Source organism: Hippoglossus stenolepis, chromosome 1 (assembly GCF_022539355.2).
Source record: "Hippoglossus stenolepis isolate QCI-W04-F060 chromosome 1, HSTE1.2, whole genome shotgun sequence".
Classification (NCBI taxonomy): domain Eukaryota; kingdom Metazoa; phylum Chordata; class Actinopteri; order Pleuronectiformes; family Pleuronectidae; genus Hippoglossus; species Hippoglossus stenolepis.
In genome coordinates this window covers 30,815,604-30,834,121 of record NC_061483.1, presented here as the reverse complement: position 1 = coordinate 30,834,121, position 18,518 = coordinate 30,815,604, and the positions used below count along the sequence as shown (strand labels likewise).

Sequence of the window (18,518 nt, the reverse complement as noted above, 5' to 3'; positions counted from 1 at the left end):
ATTGCCCTCCTCAGTATTCACAGAGTACTTATCATTTGTCTTTTTAAGCTAATTATTGGCAGAATAAATCCTAAATGTGGGGTGGCCTTGAGTTTAAGGTGGTTCACATGGGTGTTCTCCATCTCTCTCTCCTCTAATTTCCTGTCATCGCTCTAATGGTTGTAACATACACATATTACTGTGCTCACACTAACTCAGCAGCAGAACATTCATTCAGTGAGTCAAGCACTTGACTGTTGCAGGATTCCACATCTCTCCTCACCCCCCACTGGGTCCCATTGTTCTCCAGCATATGCTGATCACGTGTGGTGTGTGTATGTTGTTGGGGCTGGTGGGTTGTGTCCTCTAATCCATCCGTTGTTGTAGCTCGCTCTCTGCCATCTGTCCCAATGTAACTAGTGCCAGGTGCAGAACCCTGCTGCCTGTTGCTACAACTGTAATTGTTACTAATCTGTGTCACACATCAGTTTGCAGCGTTGAGAGCCTTTGTCTTGAGCTGAACCGTGCGTGTGCGTGCGTGTGTGGGTGTGTGTGTGTGTCCTCTTTCATTCAGTTGATCTATGGTAACAGGACTCATGGTATAGTAGCATCAGTTGTGCCTAACTACTAGTTATGTGATCAATTTATTAATAAACACATGTTAATCATCATTAGTTGTTATTTGTCGTGAATCAGGCAAAATGTCAAACATTTTTAGCTTTCAGCTGCTGCTGATGATGTCATGATTCGCTGTTTCTCTCTGTTTTATATCTTTGTAAACTGGTGTATCTGATTCTAAATGTTGAATATTCCTCCTTGGGCCCTGGGAAATGTGGGGGGCATTTTTCACTATTTTAACTATTATGTTCCCTTTGTATAGAGTTAGCTTTTTTCAGTAAGGAGTAGGGGTATAAACAAATAGGAATATCTTTGCGCTCTTAACAGGTATAAAAAATTCATTCAATGTGTAATATTTGTATATAGTATAATTATAATCCATTATGTTACAGATAGCGGTTTTGTGTTGATAAAATTAAGGTTTGTTTCACATTTGAGTACAATGAACCATAAAGGAGCAGAATTACTTTTTATGACTGACCATCACATGTGTGTCCCTCTCCTGCTCTCTGTGTCCCAGGTTACTGGCAGTGACCCATACTGGGTTCCCACCACTGAAGAAGAGTACCTGCACTTTGGTGAGAAAGCAGACTCTGCCAACCAGACGCTCAAATACATGAACGCTGTCCGCCGCCGTAAAGGTCTCTACGTGGAGGAGAAGATAGTGGAGCATGCAGAGAAGCAAAGAACACTCGGCAAGAACAAGTAGAGAAGAAAACGCAGACGAGCAGCTTCTCCTGCCAGGCTGTCGGACACTGATGCAGGATACTGTGTTGCAGTTTCTGTGTTTTCACAGATACATGTATCACATCACTGCAGCAGAGGAACCACAGTTTAAACAGCAAACTGCAGTTACACTTTCTTACATTTTCTTGTGCTGCAGAATAAATATATTTGAATCTGATATTTGGGACTCTTGATGAATTGCAGTGGATGACACTTGAGAGGAGATTCAGATGAAATATCAATAACAAAGCATGTATCACATATTTAAAAGAACTTAATTGTTTTCAGTTGCTTTAAAGGCAAATAAATAGATTGCCACCTATAATGGGAATCTTTGTGTATATTGAATAATCATTGTGCACCATATGATCAATATAGACTATCATTTGGTATGAATTTTATGAAATGACACGTCAAGGTAATTACTTAAAAATGCACACACAATCACTTGACAAATATTCTATTTTTTGAAGAACAACTTTACTACTGCTTGTGAATTTAGATAGCCTGTGCTTAAGAGTCAGTTGAACATATACAAATATATATTATATTATATACCTATAATATAATGTACCTCCATTTAAAAAAGAAAAACATATATACATTTCAACCCTGACTAACCTGCAACATATAAGAATGAGATATCGTCCTCCGAGCTTCTGCTACGAATTGTTTGGGGAATTCTTTACAACTTGAAATGGACAACAATCAGGCAGACTTAGACCCTGGAGGAACTCCACAACAGGGTTCGACATGACACACGTGCTCTGTGATGCAAGGCCTTGCAATTTATTTTGTCTACTTTTGTCTAAGACTCATTCATGAGGATTGGCCAAACTTGAGTAGAAAGGGTCATTTGTGGCCTTTGAATTATTCAACAGATTGACTGAGAGCATCATCTCATTGAAGTGATTCCTTCTCGTTGTATTTGAGATGATGTCATCGTGAACACCAGGGTCATATCACCACAACACGTGCCACTTTGGCTCATCAGTGTAGCCAAATGTTAGTGAGGAGACCACCGAGAGTCAGCAGCTCAACCATGTTCAGAACAAGTATCTTCCCTTTGGTTTGCATTGAATAGTTTGACATCACAACTGCTTCTCATGGACATCTGCGTCAACCCTGGGGCTAACATTCTGAGCCACTACCATCACAGTTGTAGGAATGATGGTGATTCTTATTTAATTGTATACTTGATTGAAATAGTCCACTGATATTAAAAGAAAATGATGGTGATAGCAAATGAAAACTCAAACATGTAAATATCAATCCATGTTAATGTATTGTGGTCTGAGGCCGTAGCAGTAGAATATGTGCTGACAAGTCAGGAGAGGTAAATGGTTTCATAGCCTCTCCAGTCCTCCATTTCTACACTAATGCAATCAAACACCACATCACTGTCTGCGTTCATGTGTGACACTCTCAAACAGCCTGCAAATAGCCTTATCCTGTTGTCTGCAGGCATACACTGACAGTGGTGCCTGTCGATAGCCCCCACCCTGCATGTCCACTTACTGCTAATGGTTGGTGAGCTCCTCCTGTGAGACCTCGGTTAATGCACTGGGTGGGACGGGCTTGTCTTGCATCATGGAGTCAGTTACTGTCATGCATAATTGAAGAGCTACATTTACCCTCGGCAAAATCTTCCAGATTTGCGTTTGTCAAGTTGCTCAAATTAATTCCATCCTTCACACACACACACACACACACACACACTCCGCCTCCTGATTTTTTATATTTCATTACACAGACCCTGAGGCTTTTTAATTTGGAAAATATGAATTTCTGCTGTGAAAAAGGCCTACAACATGATTTAGAAACTACATCATGCCATCCAACCTAATATGTAATTTTCTCTTGGACAGCATCAATTACTATGCTGCCAGCACCAAAGCAACATTCAGCTAATCCACAGCTCACACTTTTCATTTCAATCTTGTCTGATTCTGCTGTTGTTGCTCATTATAACAAACTGTGTAAACCAAAGGAAGACGGAAATGATTCTTAATTAAATTGAAAAATAAAAAAATTCCTCTCATCATTTCTCCTTCCTGACCAGCCCCAGTTTACTTTAAGCTGGAAATCAAATATAATTTTTTTTACAGTGGGTGCCATGATATAATACCATTGATTTAAATAGGTATATTTATATTATATATATATAATTATATTTGTTTAGGTCTTCAGGAAACTGCCAGTGCTCGATTCTGCATGGACAGTACCAATAATATTTTACACTGGCAGGATGCAAACAGTATAGAACAACACAGCGGAGCAGGTTATTGTGTTGAATGCGCAGCAGTGGCTGCTCATATGTGTTCAGAGAGATGAGTTCGGCGAGGTCTGGCTGGAGGCCACTGCTCTTAAATTGATTGCCTTTGTTTCCTGTGAGCTGAGCTGGGCTACGCCATTACATCATTCTTCTCCCCTCCCCACCCTTCCCCTCATCAGGACAAAGCACAGAGACTGTTATTAGAGTTGGAGTGGCCAGTTCAGTGTGGCACACAGGGCAGTCCAGCTGCTTTAAACCTTAACAGCCCAGTTATTGATTGTGTGTGTGTGTGTGTGTGTGTAAGAGAAACCCTGGAAGAAACTATATTCTGCTCATCCAGTGGTATTCTTATTTCTGACCTTTGTGTATAGCTGACAGTAATCTCAGTCTCAGTCGATCTTGACTTTTTGCACTGTTTCTATAGCATCAGATTAATAATTATAACCAAACAAGCGGGATAAGAACTAACTAAAATTAGATAAAAATCTGATATATCTAATATGCAACATGGAGGCCAGGGCCTTTAATCTATACTGCAGCTAGCCATTAGGTGGCGATCAAGATGTTTTGCTTTTACTGGGAGCTGTCATGTCCTCCACCTTAATTACCAGTCATTGTTCCAACAATGGTCAATGTGTGTGTGTGTGTGAAGCCCCTGAAAGCTCCACACTGATTGGAGTAACAGATCTTCCTGCTCTCCATATGCCAGGTTTAGTCTTTTCTGTCTGTTTATCTATTGTTCTCATTCAACGGGCAGCCAGAGGTTTCTCTCTCTCTCTCTCTCTCTCTCTCTCTCTCTCTGCTGAGACCATATACTTGGCTGATGTGTTCTGCAGAGCTGAGTTGATTTTCTCTCCCTGCACGAGCTGTCTGGCAAGTCCCTGCAGACACAAAACGCAAGATCCCTTACACTCTGTCAAGTCAGCACAGTCACAGCATGGAAACACACACACACAGGTTCACACTGATGCCAGGACAGTGATGTAGTTAAGGAAAGGTTTTCTCACAGTGCTTTGGCTGGCTTTCTGTTCATGTGTCAGCTGACTCTGCCTTCACTCATTCTCAAAAAAATTAATACAAACCCTGCAGCAAATTAAAATGTATGTTTAGTCAAATGTCAATGGACTTTTACCTTTTAATTCATGAACAACTGAAAAAAAAGAACTGTGATTGTGGCATACCCAAAAGTTTGGGAGACCCTTTACTTATAATTCACTCATTAGTTAAGAAGTGCTTGTTATTAGATTAGCCAGAGTTAATCAATTGTCTGACTTGTGTTAAGAGATGCCTAGAAAGCAGGGAAGGCTTCAAAAATATAATAAGAAATGGCAGTTAGGGAGAACTGTGCAAGTCTGGACAAGAACAACATCTGCCAGGCAGAAAGACAAAGTAAATGCCTCATCTGACTGCAGAGGAGCTGCAGGAAGGTTTATCTGGCACATTAGTGGTGGTGCACTGTTTCACTTTGCAGATGTGGTGCATAAAGAGGGTCTGACAGAGTCATCAGAAGGAACCATTAGCTGGGACCTCATCACAAAAGTAAACGTCTTAAGCATACAAAGAAACATCTGGACAAATCAGAGTCATTTTGGACAGCCTGCTATGAATAACAGCTAAATTTCATTTTGCACAGTATTACTTTGTATTTTTTTGCTTTTCATTAGTGATTTCACACTTGAAATAGGCTTCATATTTAACCCCCAACTTGACCGAAATGCCATTAGACACAAGAAAAGCTCAAAACTGTGCAAATTGTCCTGAAAGTTCTGTGCCTTATATGGAATCTTGGGAGATCATGCTGTTTTGGAAGTTGAAACTGATTTATTTAGCCACAATCACCTCAGACTTTTGCACACACAACAATTACAATAGAACATGCACTGCAAACATGTAATAAGACACACAATATGTAAATAATTAACTTTGGATACAAATTTGGATGTTACAAGGTTTTGTTTGCAAAATACTTCAATTATCTAATCGACACTGACATTAACCAGCATTTAGCAGTATTAGTTTGGTGATATACTGAGGCCCAATAACAAGGACTTCTTGTTAATTAGGATGGAGCTTAAAGAGCCAGGCAATCCTGTAAAGACCTCAGCATACTGAGGTTAGTGGACTTGAGAGGGATGTGCAGCTGTGTGTCATCTGCAAAACAATGAAAAGAAATACAGTGTCTATGGATGATATCACCCAAGGAAAGTGATAAGTGACAAGAAGAATTGGGCCTGGAATGGACCCTTGAGGCACACCACACTTTACATGGAAGAGGGATGACAGGGAAATATTAATGGAGACACAGAACCTCCTATTAGACTTAAAAGGCAGCAACTGTGGGGCCTCACGGAGACTCAGACACACAAGAACACTCGGAGACTCAGACACTCTCAGACACTCAGGACGGGAGACACACAGAACACGGAAGAACACGCACAGGAGAAACACTAGTGCTGAGCTAGTCCCTTTAATTTGAAGTTTGTTTATGTTTGTTCCAGTGTGTGTTTGGACTTAATAAACGGTGCTAAATCCTGAATGGTATGTCTCTGGCTGCTGTGGTGAGAGCCCCGTGGCATGGTCAACTGCCACATAGACTTATTATGGTGAAAACCAGAAATGCCCATCCAGTGCCTCAGTCTGCTTAAAAGAACACATGATCAAAAGGGGCAAACGCTGCACTTCGGTCATGAAGCAAGTGTCAGAATAAATCAAAATGTAATTTTATGCGATTTTTATGTAATTTTGGCAAATACACTGGTTTCTTCTACAGCTGCAATACGCTGATTTCAAATTTTTTTGTGAATCAATTATCAATCAATCACATTTTATTTGTATAGCCCATATTCACAAATTACAATTTGTCTCATAGGGCTTTAACAAGGTGTGACATCCTCTGTCCTTAACCCTCAACAAGTGTAAGGAAAAACTACTAAAAAATACCTTTAACAGGGGAAGAACATAGAAACCTCAGAGAGCCACATGTGAGGGATCCCTCTCCCAGGACGGACACAAGTGCAATAGATGCCACGTGTAACTGAACATTGATTAGAAGAAACAGTTTTTAACATAATGGAAAGGTGTTTCAATGTTTTGTAGGTAAGAAAACAATTTTATGAACCACTTTAAAGATGACAGTTTAGAAATGGAAAGATTTTCATGGATGGAAGGATCAAACCCAGTTTTTGAAGACTGGCTGTACAACAGTGAGCTGCTCATAATAGGAAGCACATCTCATTTCATTTTATAGTGAGGGAGAGAAATGACTCTCTTCATAAATGTCCTATTGTTGCAACGTGTGAGTAAGAACGGTTCAAATGAGGGTCACAAATATACTTGTCGTGCAATTTCTAACTACTGGAAACAATCAGACTGTATGAAATAGGCAGCAGAATTATACATTTAATCTAATTCTACCTAATTAACAATGGCATTGATGAGAAACTGTATTAGGTGATCTGGGGTGAACTGTGGCGAGCATCTGTTCTGCTTGATGATGATTAACTAAGCATGTAACTGAAAAAAGGAGCATCACAGCTTCCACAGCTGACATCACAAGGGGGGGGGGGACTGGCTCTGCAACAGCAGTTGATGTGATACACCTGGGCGAGGCCAGCTGATGTTCATTTATTTGCTGCTGTACATGCATTCACTTTCAGGGCCAGTTGTCCTCATGGGGAAACAAAACACAGTCCTGTTGAGGCAAAAAATAATTCTTAAGGTCAAGTGTTCAGAACAAATACCAAACCAGTCAACTGGTGATGACTTGTCCCATTGGGGCCAGAAGCTGTCTCCCCTAAAAGGGTGGTAGTGGGTAGTGGCCTGGGTAAATCTAAAGGGAATTCATGTAAGGCTGCTTCCGAAATAACTCACTAATCACTATATATTGCACTGTAAAGTGGATTTGCCATTTTGTAGTGCTGTCCGAATTCTAAGTAAATTTTTCTATACCCTATTTTGTTTCCCACAATGCATCATTAAATGTAGTGTACAACTGATGGTCACTAACCGAGCAACATATACCATCATACATTGCACTAGTGGCAGAGAGACGAGAGGAGAGAGGGCAGCATGAACAGCCTGACCTGTCATACTAATGTAAATATGAGCAGAGCAACACAAACGGCGTCAAACAAGTTTGTTTTCTACATTCAAAGATGGTCATTCAACAAGTGTAAAATTTTAAATTTTAATTTACTGCCGGATTTTCCACCAGCCAACATTTCTGTTGTTATACGTCTTTACCCTGCGACAATGACGTAATTACCGGCGCTGAGAAAATCCTCAGAGTAATGTCCTAAGATGTTTTTTTTCTTATGCCTATGAGCTCACCATATAGTCCTCTACATCAGGGGTCTTCAACGTCTTTCAGGCCAAGGACCCCCAAACTGATGGAGAGATGGAGCAGGGACCCCCTACTATATACATTGTATAAAATTGTGTTTTATATTAAACTGGGACTAGTGCCATGTATAAACATAGCTACCCTGTTATTGTGCATTCAATACTAAGCTATTCAAATAATACACAGGTTCATATATTCATGTTTTTATTTTAAACATGTGCAAGGTACAGTGTGGCCGTGCAACTGCCATTCATAAACATACATCTTGCATACAACACTGAGCTATTCAAATAATTCACAGATTCCTGTTTTTATTTTAAACATACATGTAGAAGGGACAGTGAATCCTCAAGCCATCTGTGGATGGAACACATACTCCAGCATTAGTGAGATGTCTGACCCTGATGAGTAGCACACAACTTATCTAACCTTGGACGGATGGAGGTTGTCAGGCAGAGGGCCTCCATTTACCTGTTTGCTACAATATGTTGGATTCATGTTAATGTGTATTTAAAGACATTTAAATTTGTGGAAAAAATTGTCTAATCAACCAAAAATTTCGCGACCGCCCTACAGTACCTCCGCGGACCCCCTAGGGGTCGCGGACCCCTGTTGAAGACCTCTGCTCTACATAGAAGTCCCTATTATGAAAACACTGGGGTTAGTGTGTGCATGCGTATGTGCGTGTGTGTGCATGTGTGTGCATGTGTGAGTCTGTGTGTGTGTGTGTGTGTGTGTGTGTGTGCACTTCAGCAGTGCAGCTCTGCAGACTATAGATCCAAATGCTGCTCAATGTGGGAGGACGGCCTCTGTCCCACTGGCTTCAGTCTGCAGGAAATGAAACTGGAGACACAGCAGAGAGACTGAAAGGGTCTAAAAGTTGGTCTAATAGACAGTAATGAGAAAAGCAGACAGCCACGCTGTGCACCACCACTTTTGTTTTCTATGCATCTATGTTTTAATAGATTTGGTTTGGGGTGGTGGACTTCTTCCATGGGAGAAATGATCAGCTCGTTGCACAGCCATGTGGTTTGCAAGTCAAACTTATCTCTTATCCTGATCTTTTGTTACCCCCCCTCCTCATCTCTTCCATATGCAGGCTATCTAAGTCCCCAACAAGTCTGGAGAAACTGAATTGAAATTCACATTTTGCGCATTTTTGAACAATTAAACCCATGTTTATTCATGTATGTGCATTGAGTTAAATATCTGCATGAAACATAAATAACATTTCAGCTGATTGTTATTCAATCCACTCCACACACTGCTAATGTAATCCAACCTTTTGAAACTTTAAACATGATAAACCATTAAGAGCTGAACAGTGTACTGAGTGAATGAACTGTTGGGAGTTTCTTGGGTGACCTTACAGGCAGTAAGACATCAGTGTGTTTGAATAGAAGTAAAACAATCTGAAGCTGTAGGCTTTGAACAGCTGAAAAACAAGAATTACTTTTTTACTTAACTTATTGTGATAATTGTGTTGATTATGTAACTGCTGACTCCATATGTTCTGTTTCATCATTGTAGCAGGAATGAAATTGGAAACAATTACGGCAACTTTGCAAAAGAAAGTTGTGAAACTATGCTGCTCACATATCCTTAGTGTAAGCCAACAGGATAGGACTGATTGAGGAGGACTCACTAATGACAAGGAATCATTCTGAAGTAGCTCCCACAAACACAAGCATATCTTGCAGTTAAATAAAGTGTGTTTAGTGCTTGTCTTACTTATGTGATAAAACTATTTAAATATTTTGAATGTGTATAACATGATGTGGTGTAACAGTAGAGAAGCATCATAAAGGATTAAATGAGTCACATGAGTCACAGCAGGATCTAACATCTATCAACCCGAAGCTATTTGTCAAAGCTGCTACAGGATTCTACATAGCAGCAAAACTCCTGAGAGGAATGAACTGAGCAAGGGTGTGGATATGGATGATGAACTCAACCTTTTATTTGTGTTGTGTCCTTTTTCAAAAGTGACATTGTCTCTTTGTATATTCAGTTATTCAAACATTTAATTTGCTCCCGGCCGTGCAATCAAAATGGTTTTAGTTTTTGCTGAAACTCCAGGTTGCATCAAATAGGTTCTAAAAATGTATGAAACCTGCACATACCCTTTCAGTTTGTGGAAGTGTGTGTGTGTGTGTGTGTGTGTGTGTGTGTGTGTGTGTGTGTGTGTGTGTGTGTGTGTGTGTGTGTAGCTTTCTAGACTTCATTCTCGGTGGAACACACATGCTCTCACTCACACACACACGCACACACACACATTGTATATTCTCTCACAAAAACCCCTGTCAGGGTTGAACCAGTACTGACTGTGCCAAACTCTGCTAGGCCAGCCCGCCCACACTCTCTGAAGACCCCAGCCTGCCGGCGAACTGGAGTCTTTCCAAACAGCCTGAGAATGGATCAGTTTTCACTAAAACAGCCTCCTGACACTGTGTTTCTGCTCCATGTAACACGGGGCTGTTCTTGATTCACCTGGAAATCCAGGAGAAAGTGTTTCACGGTGTGTCCTGGTCCCAAACAAACAACGAGGAGAAATGAGAAAAACACAACCTCGGCAGTGGTAACAGTTTCCATTATGTGTTGCACACATTGTGAGCTACCACAGAAGTAGCAGGCACTAAACCATGGGAATACAAAAGTAAGATATAAAATAATAGGAGGATTGGGTTGGGAAAAAACAAACAAATATATATATAAATTGAATTAAAAACAATTAAAAGAAGTTGTAAGCAAGACCTAAACAATAGGAGGATTGGGTTAATGTAGTTTAGGAGCACACCTGACATGATATGGTAGAATGTTCCAGCGGCTTAGAGCATAAAAGCTAAAGGCACTTTCATCACTTTTTGTTGAGACCCGTGGAACAACCAGATGAGAGGCTCCAGATGATCGAAGTGGTTCATAGCTAACAAGCATGTCAGTAAGATATTGAGGTGCCAGAGCATGTAGGGCCTTAAAAACGACCATTAAAATTGTTTAATCAATTCTAAAATTCAGTGGAAGCCAGGGTAACGACTTCAGCACAGGTGTTATATGGTCATATATCCTTTTTCTTCTTAAAACTCTAGCAGCTGCATTCTGTTGTCACTGCAGCTTATCCAGATACTTTTTACAGGTTCCAGTGAGAAGCGCAATATTCCTTAGATGATAAAATCCAATTTTAACTATGCTGTTGATGTGACTCTGCAAAGTGAGGTAGCTGTAAATCCAGATGCCTATATCTTTGTTGCATTCTGACAGTGTGTCAATAGGGCTCAGATCATTCAGGGATATGGAAATACATAATTGTGTGTCATAAGCATAGTTGTGGTAACTCATGTTGTGTTTCTCAATAATTTGGCTAAGAGGCAACAAGTATTAATTAAACAATAATGGACCTAAAACAGAGTCTTGGGGTACACCACATGAGATTTAAAAAATGTATGGAGCTAAAATTCCTTAGACAAAGACAAATGCTAAAATCATGTCTTTACAGGTCCAGTGTGTACGATTTAGGTGCAATGGACCTATTGGCAGAAATTGAATATAAAATAATCCTACTGAAGTTTTCACAAGTGGGTGATCATCTACGTTGTACTAATTGTAGTTTTATTTACCCTAGCATGAGCCCTTTATATTCAGATACGTTATATTTATATCTGAGCAGGTCCTCTCTACAGAGGCCGCCATATTTTTCACAGGAGCCCAAACTGGACAAACTAAACATCTTTTGAGTTTTTATGACAACTGAAGGCTACCATAGGTTCTCTTTCATGTTTGGAAGGGGAGGCTGAGGTGAGGGGTATTCAGCTGCAACATGACACTTCACCACTAGATGTCACTAAATTCTACACACTGAACCTTTAAATATGCACAGTTAATGGTGACGCTGGTGTAGGTAAAAACAAATTACAGAGAGAGAGGCATGCTGCCTGTGATGATAATGCCTTTTTTTAAACTGCTGTGGAATCAGGTATTTTAAGTCACACATTCTCATGACACAACCTGAGAAATCCTGGAGGCATTTTGTTTAGTGCTGCTTGATTGTGCTGTTTAAGTGTGAATTGGTATTATAAGTCCTTAATGAATGGGAACCACTGGATGCATTCAAATTCATTTCAGTGCTCATTATATTGCCAACACCCAGCTTCTTCTTCATACAAGTCAAAGAATGGGTTTGATATAGTGAAAAAAACACTTGTTTGAGAGTGAGTGAGGTGAATGAGAAGTAGATTTGAACCACATGTCTGTGTGTTTAGTACAGACACACAGCAGTAAGGTAAATGACTGTGTGCTACTGTTGTTTACCAAGAATTGGATCTGCTTCTACTGAAACCATACATTTTTGTTAAGCTCTTTTTTCTCTCTTGATAAATTGTAGTGTGTGAGGTACTGTATAAACACGTATACAGCTTCTCCTGTCTTTCTCTCTTTCCTCTCTCCCCCTCTTTCTATTCTCTCCCTCATTTCTCTTAATCCAACCGAGGTAGATTCCCCACCCTGAGTCTGGTCTGTTAGAGATTACTGTTTAAAGTTTTTTCCTTTTGTCTCCAAGTGTTTATTTGCAAACTGTTGTGTTTCTCTCTATTATAATGAAAGGGTTCTATCTTTTTCTCTAAAGAGTCTTTGGAGAAAACATATTTAATGATCTGGCATTATACATGAAAACAACTAAATGGAACTGTATTTTACACTGATCCGTCTCCTCATCTCACTCTCTCTTGCACTGAAAGCAAACAACAGTATATTTCTCTAAATGTCAAACTATATCATTCAGTGTAATTTATGTCTCAGCCTAAAACCAGCAGTAACCTCTCATGCAGCTAAGTAAAGCACGATGGTTTCACATACGTTCTCTGCGCCCCACTAATGCTGGTCAGTAACATCATGTGTTTCCAGTTATAGCATTTCCTCCCACTGTGAATCACAAGCTCCTCCATCCACTGTGTGCATCATTAAACTTACAGACTTTGCTCTTTCATTTGCTGCACCACTGCAGCAGTTTGACGGCCTTTTCAAAAATGCCAAATTTGATTTGACTGGGAGTAAAGTGTCAGCATGAGAGTCCAGCGTGTGTCGAGAGTCCCTGCAGCGAGGATGTGTGATGGGTTTACACCAGGCTTAGTGCTCCTGTCAAAACACTGTGGAGATCTCTGCAAACACCACACAACTACTCAAACGTTCACTCTGCTTAACGGTGTTATTAGCAGCTCTATGACTGTAATGACATTAGGCCTCAGGAACCTGAGCTTCCGTATGAGTATCATCACATTGTCCAGTGTTTGCATTGTTCACAATTCCTACTTCGTGTGCATGTACACGACAAGAATGAACACAACAGCAGTGCATGTGTTTGCAAGTCTTATTAATGTTCAGTGTGCTGCATGCACACAGCTCAAGATACACAAGCTGATCATGTCAACACATTAAAGCACAGTTTGTTTGACTATCAGTGTCGCTGATGCATATAATCAAATCTGGGCTGATGTTTGTCAGTGTAACAGGCTGGATGGTTGTGACACACATTTTGAAAACAGCCCCTGCGGTCGATTGTCCACCAAAATATGTAGCTGTAGACATACACACCCATATGTACACAAGCACAAATACACATGCACACACACACACACACACACACACACACACACACACACACACACACACACACATACACACAGGTACACACATGCAGACTCAAATGGGGGGTAAAACTTGGTGTTGCAGACATTTTTCTTTTGTTGTGCTGCAAAACATGAGCTTCATGAGACAAACTGAGAGGTGAGTGTTAACAAAGACAGAATCACAACTGAGAACATAGTGATTGCCCTAATCTATTTAGTCTTTATTATTATTTAAATTGATCATTTCTGCCTCATTATCGATTATCATTCAAACTCAACAGAATTCTTTAACATTTGGAACATTTGTCTTTTAATGTCTGGAACTTTGTAATGTTGTACAGGTGGTGCAGGACTGACTGAATCTTTTGTTAGCCTATAGTAATATCTTTTCGAAACTATGTTGAGCATCTTCTGGTGACTTCTTGCTGGATTAACAGAACTTCCATACGTTCAGACAACATTTTACAAAGGTAGGTTGAGCAGAAGCTCAATATTCAGTTTCAAGGTTTGTGTTGTGAAAGTGGGATCAGTCTGCAGACCCGTTCTATCATGGCTTTCACACTCCAACAACATCCGTTACACTTAATTTAGCATTTTAAGAGCTCCAGGCGGTGTAGTGCATGGAACACACTCACTTCACAACACTTCCATCTCCTGTCACATGTGTTGGTGCAGAGCTCAGGAAGGTGGTTGTGTGACTGTCATTTAGCCAACATGAAGCGTTGTCGAGTCAAATAAATAAGTTGTGCTGACCCTGGTTAATGAGTTGATTTTGTATTTGTTTTTGCTCGGGTGCTCTGTTCATCTCTTACAGAGCCCGATGCCTTCAGCTTGCTTGCTGGGGTTCTGGTAGGCCTTGTTCAGTATTTGTCTCCTCAAATCGCTTAATCCCTCCCCAAGCTCTGTCCACCCACACAACTACATTCATGCAAGTGTTGGCCTCCTTCTCAAGTGAAAAGAATGTGTTACTGAAATGACCGTTGTGTAAGCATTATCTGTTTTAGCATGCAACGTGGAAGCAGTATTTGCATTTTAAAGAGCCAGAAATTATCCAGAGTACCCTTGAGCTTCCAATTCATTTGCTCTGAAACCATATTCATATCTCAAGTGCTCAAAAAACTGTCATTTGTATTATTGCATTTGATACGTTTTCACATTTTATGTGCACATGCTCACTGTCTGTCAGTAAGAAATCCTGTCAGTGTGTGCACTGAATGGATTCACAATTCTCCAGTGAGGTTACAAAACCATTTACGAAACCATCTGTTCATTAGGTTTGATGACATTATATTGGAAAATGTGTTTGTTGTTTTCATTCTCCAATGTTTTGTTTGTATTATTTATTGTTTCTTTATTTTTGTATGTGTTTTATGTTTAATTTAAGTAGTCACACTAGTAGTTTAGCACACTAACCTGGTATTATTTGTGCAGGTGTGTTTGGTGCTGAATATCAAGCAGGGAAGATAAATGCACCCGGATGTAAGATAAGCATCCTTAGGTCCAGTCTGGCTTCCTGTTGGATTCTTCTGAGAAGCCTCCTGGACAGATTTCTTTCTTCTGTGTTCACCTTGCAAATATACAAAAGCATATTTGCCAGCATTAACCAATATATTTGCCAAACTTTTGCAGGTTACAGTGGTGATGCCGTCTGGTTGGTCTGGTAGATATCTACATTTATACCTGCATTAACATGTACCAAGTGGAAATAATTAAAATATGCTTGCTTTTAATTTAGTATCTTCTAAGCATTTCTTCTACCACATTTAAATTCAATATAACTATCACTCCCATGAACGTGGCCTCGGTGACTGGGTGATGCTAACTATGCACTCGTCTGCCACCTCTGCTGTACACTGCTTTGCCCTGATGTACGAAATATTGTGTTAAGTCCTTATTTTTCCAAATCTAGTCTACAATGAAGGTGGCAAGGACAATGTTAGCACAAAACATGAAGGTTGCAAGTTGAAATATAGACAGTGAACAATACATTTAAAGAAGTAACTGCCAGATGTGTAAGGCCGTTTTCAGACATGAATTCCAGAGAATGTCCACACTATTGGGTCCAGACTTCAGTTTGCCTTTCACAAATGAACAACGCAGCAGGAGATTCTCCACTCACATGCATACACCACAGCACATAAACCTCTGAAGCGTTCAGGTGAGGGGTGGAGCGTCAGGCAGAGGCAGGGTGTGATGTATATATTCTGCTGTGAGATCACATGTTTTTGTTAACAGTACCTCAACTCTGGTGTCCACTCTTATCACCAAAATCTCCCTTGACATCTCCGCCTGTGTCTTCTACATGTGTGGCACCTCCTTTCCACCTGAGATATTGGTTTTCCTTTTGTTAGTTTTTTTCAATTTCACGTCTGGCGCATAAGAAACATCGAACCCCCACTCGCTTTCACTGAACACGCCAGAGTATCTCTGGCAGGAGAATTTCCGCAGGCTCTCTCTAGGACATTAGCATTTTTACATACAGCCCCTCCAGAGAATGTCAGGAGATTGATTATCCAGAGTTCAGTGCATGTCTGAAAGCAGCTTTAGTGAACCAATCCAACCTTTAACATTTTCTGATCTAATCAGCAGTCTGTGTCCTCTAAACCATTACAAATCAATTAAACGGGATTTATGATGCGACGATGCTATGGCTGGGAATTTGTTTGATTTAAGCGCAAAAATTATAGACACAGTCAGTAAAGAATCTTGGTTTGGTTTAAAATTACATATTTGTGAATGGTAGAGGACCTTCATCAGCAAGATCACAACAGTAATTTAAATTTGAAGAACTACTGTCAGCCGATGGGAAACAAACAGCATTCTCCCATTTAAAGTCAAGTCAATCAAATCTACCGGCACACACATACCCAGTGTACGCCAGTGGTCATGTGGAATGTGTTTTAAGGTATTAAGATTAAGATAAGATTAAGATAGTATGGACAGTATTATTTTCCAGACACAGAGCTAAAACATTGTCTGGGCAAAGCTCATTTTCATTTTAAAATCAAAACCTATTAGCAAGAACGTATTACACTGGTCTCCAGATGGAAACACTGTGCTCTGAGCTGACAGACGTAGGCCAATACACCAGGCTGTTAATGGTGTTCAGGGGCTGCTGGGAGTAACTGCCTCCAGCCTCAGGGGAAGCAATGGAGCTCTGATTCCACGAGGCTGCTGTGGAGCTGGGCAGGCACTCATACTGGGAGTGTGTGCGTGGGTGGTTGAGTAGGTGGTAGGTGAATTGAGAGAGTAGGCGGGAGGTTGGGGTAGCAGTGCTTTGAGCACTGCTTGTGTGTGCACAAATATGGCTCACAGTTATCACTGCGGTATTCAGTAAAGGGGAAGTTGGAATACTGCTCATCTCATGCTAAGAATTTCAAGAGTGAATAATAGAAACCAAGATTAAACGCCCCCCCTAAAAAAAGAAAATATTTTCTCCATGTCCTCCTCTCATCTGCTCCGCAGGACTGATATCAGATTAATTCCTGATGAACTGACTCCACAGAGGATAACTTTGAAAATACATCCTTTTCCTTTTTACCTCATATCTTTTCCCCCAAAATCTTCCACCACAAATACCCAAGCTGTTAAAACACTGTGGATACACTTAGAAAAACTTGAAGGGGGGGGGGCTCCTCTCTATATGATCCCTTATTTTGAATATCATTGGGCAGCTGTTGTCATTTAGTCCATTAACACTTCCAGACTACGTTGTGACTATAAAATAGTAATTTATCAAGTAATATCTCAATACAGCAGCCAAGGAGTTGTCATTAGTTTTGGTTTGGTACACTTATTTGACAGCAGAAACAGTTAGTGCTTCATTGGTAGTGTGTGTTTAAGGCAGGTGAACAAAAGGTGGTGACAGAGAAGAGCTTAAAGGGATAGTTCACAGAAAAAGGAAAATTCACTCATTATCTACTCACCACTATTCCGATGGAGGGTTTGGTGAAGTGTTTGAGTCCACAAAAAACTTCTGGACTTTCAGGAGTAAACAGTGTTGCAGCCAAAGTGACGTAATACAACAACAGAAAAAAACACAACATGCCTCTATACTGCTCGTGTGGTGTCATCCAAGTGTCCGCAAGTTCTGACATTCATATTCGACTCGAAACGAGGTCATTAACACTGTGTTTTAAGCCTAAAAGCCTAAAAGCCTAAACTTTGTTTAGCTTTGTAAAGGCTCAGCCACAACAGAAAGAGGCACTGTGAAATGAATGCTCACAACATATTGGGTAGCTAGATATGAAGGAGTTCTTCAGGCTGTTAATTGGCTGATAACCAGTAAGGTAGCAATAAGTAGGCCTAATCATTATAGATCTCCAAGCTGGCTCTAGATTAAACAGTTCATTACAGACCAACAGGTTATTGTCGACCAACAGTCAGCAAAATTAGCCTTAATGCAGCAAGTGATACTCAAACAGAAATGGTTATATAAAAGTGGATGGTGGAACTCAATTTTGCCTTTTGGATGTGGATCCAGTCCCTCAAATTCCAACACTGTCAGTTGAGGATTTGATGCTGGGTCAGGGTTAGGGTTCTGTGCTGAGAACCTTCTTCTGTGTGTGAAAAGCAGAATACGACTCCGTCGCCAGTTCTCCGGATTTTACCCATAGTTCAAGTCTGAAAACGGCTAAAGAGTTAAAAATCAGAAGGATTTAAATCCCATTCTGTCAGTTATTACCATGGATTCATAGCTTGACTAAGTCAAAAATACAAGGATCGGTTTACAGCCACTATTACAGGTAACAGCCTCATAACACTGTGTCTGAGTCTGTCCAGCTGCAATGATACAATTGTGCGCCTGAGCCAGCCACAGCTGAGGGAACGCTTCACAACATAAAACATTTCTATGTCATAATACAGATGAGCTGTTTTCTATGTATCATGGAGAATACAAAATGTATCGTGAGCAGACACCAAATATTGTTCACATTCCCACGGTGACCCTTTGGAGGCG

At 40.4% G+C, this 18,518-nt stretch overlaps 1 protein-coding gene across 2 annotated transcripts in view; it reads left to right on the top strand.

Moving 5' to 3' along the window:
* The window catches only part of efl1 (elongation factor like GTPase 1), a 75,611-nt gene extending 74,110 nt beyond the window's left edge, over nucleotides 1–1,501 (top strand). For both annotated transcript variants that reach the window (XM_035155725.2, XM_035155726.2), the window contains exon 23: nucleotides 1,118–1,501. In XM_035155725.2, coding sequence (XP_035011616.1) covers nucleotides 1,118–1,306 — 189 coding nt within the window. In that variant the 3' untranslated portion in view covers nucleotides 1,307–1,501. The remainder of the gene's footprint in view (nucleotides 1–1,117) is intronic.
* Nucleotides 1,502–18,518: the final 17,017 nt, after the last annotated feature.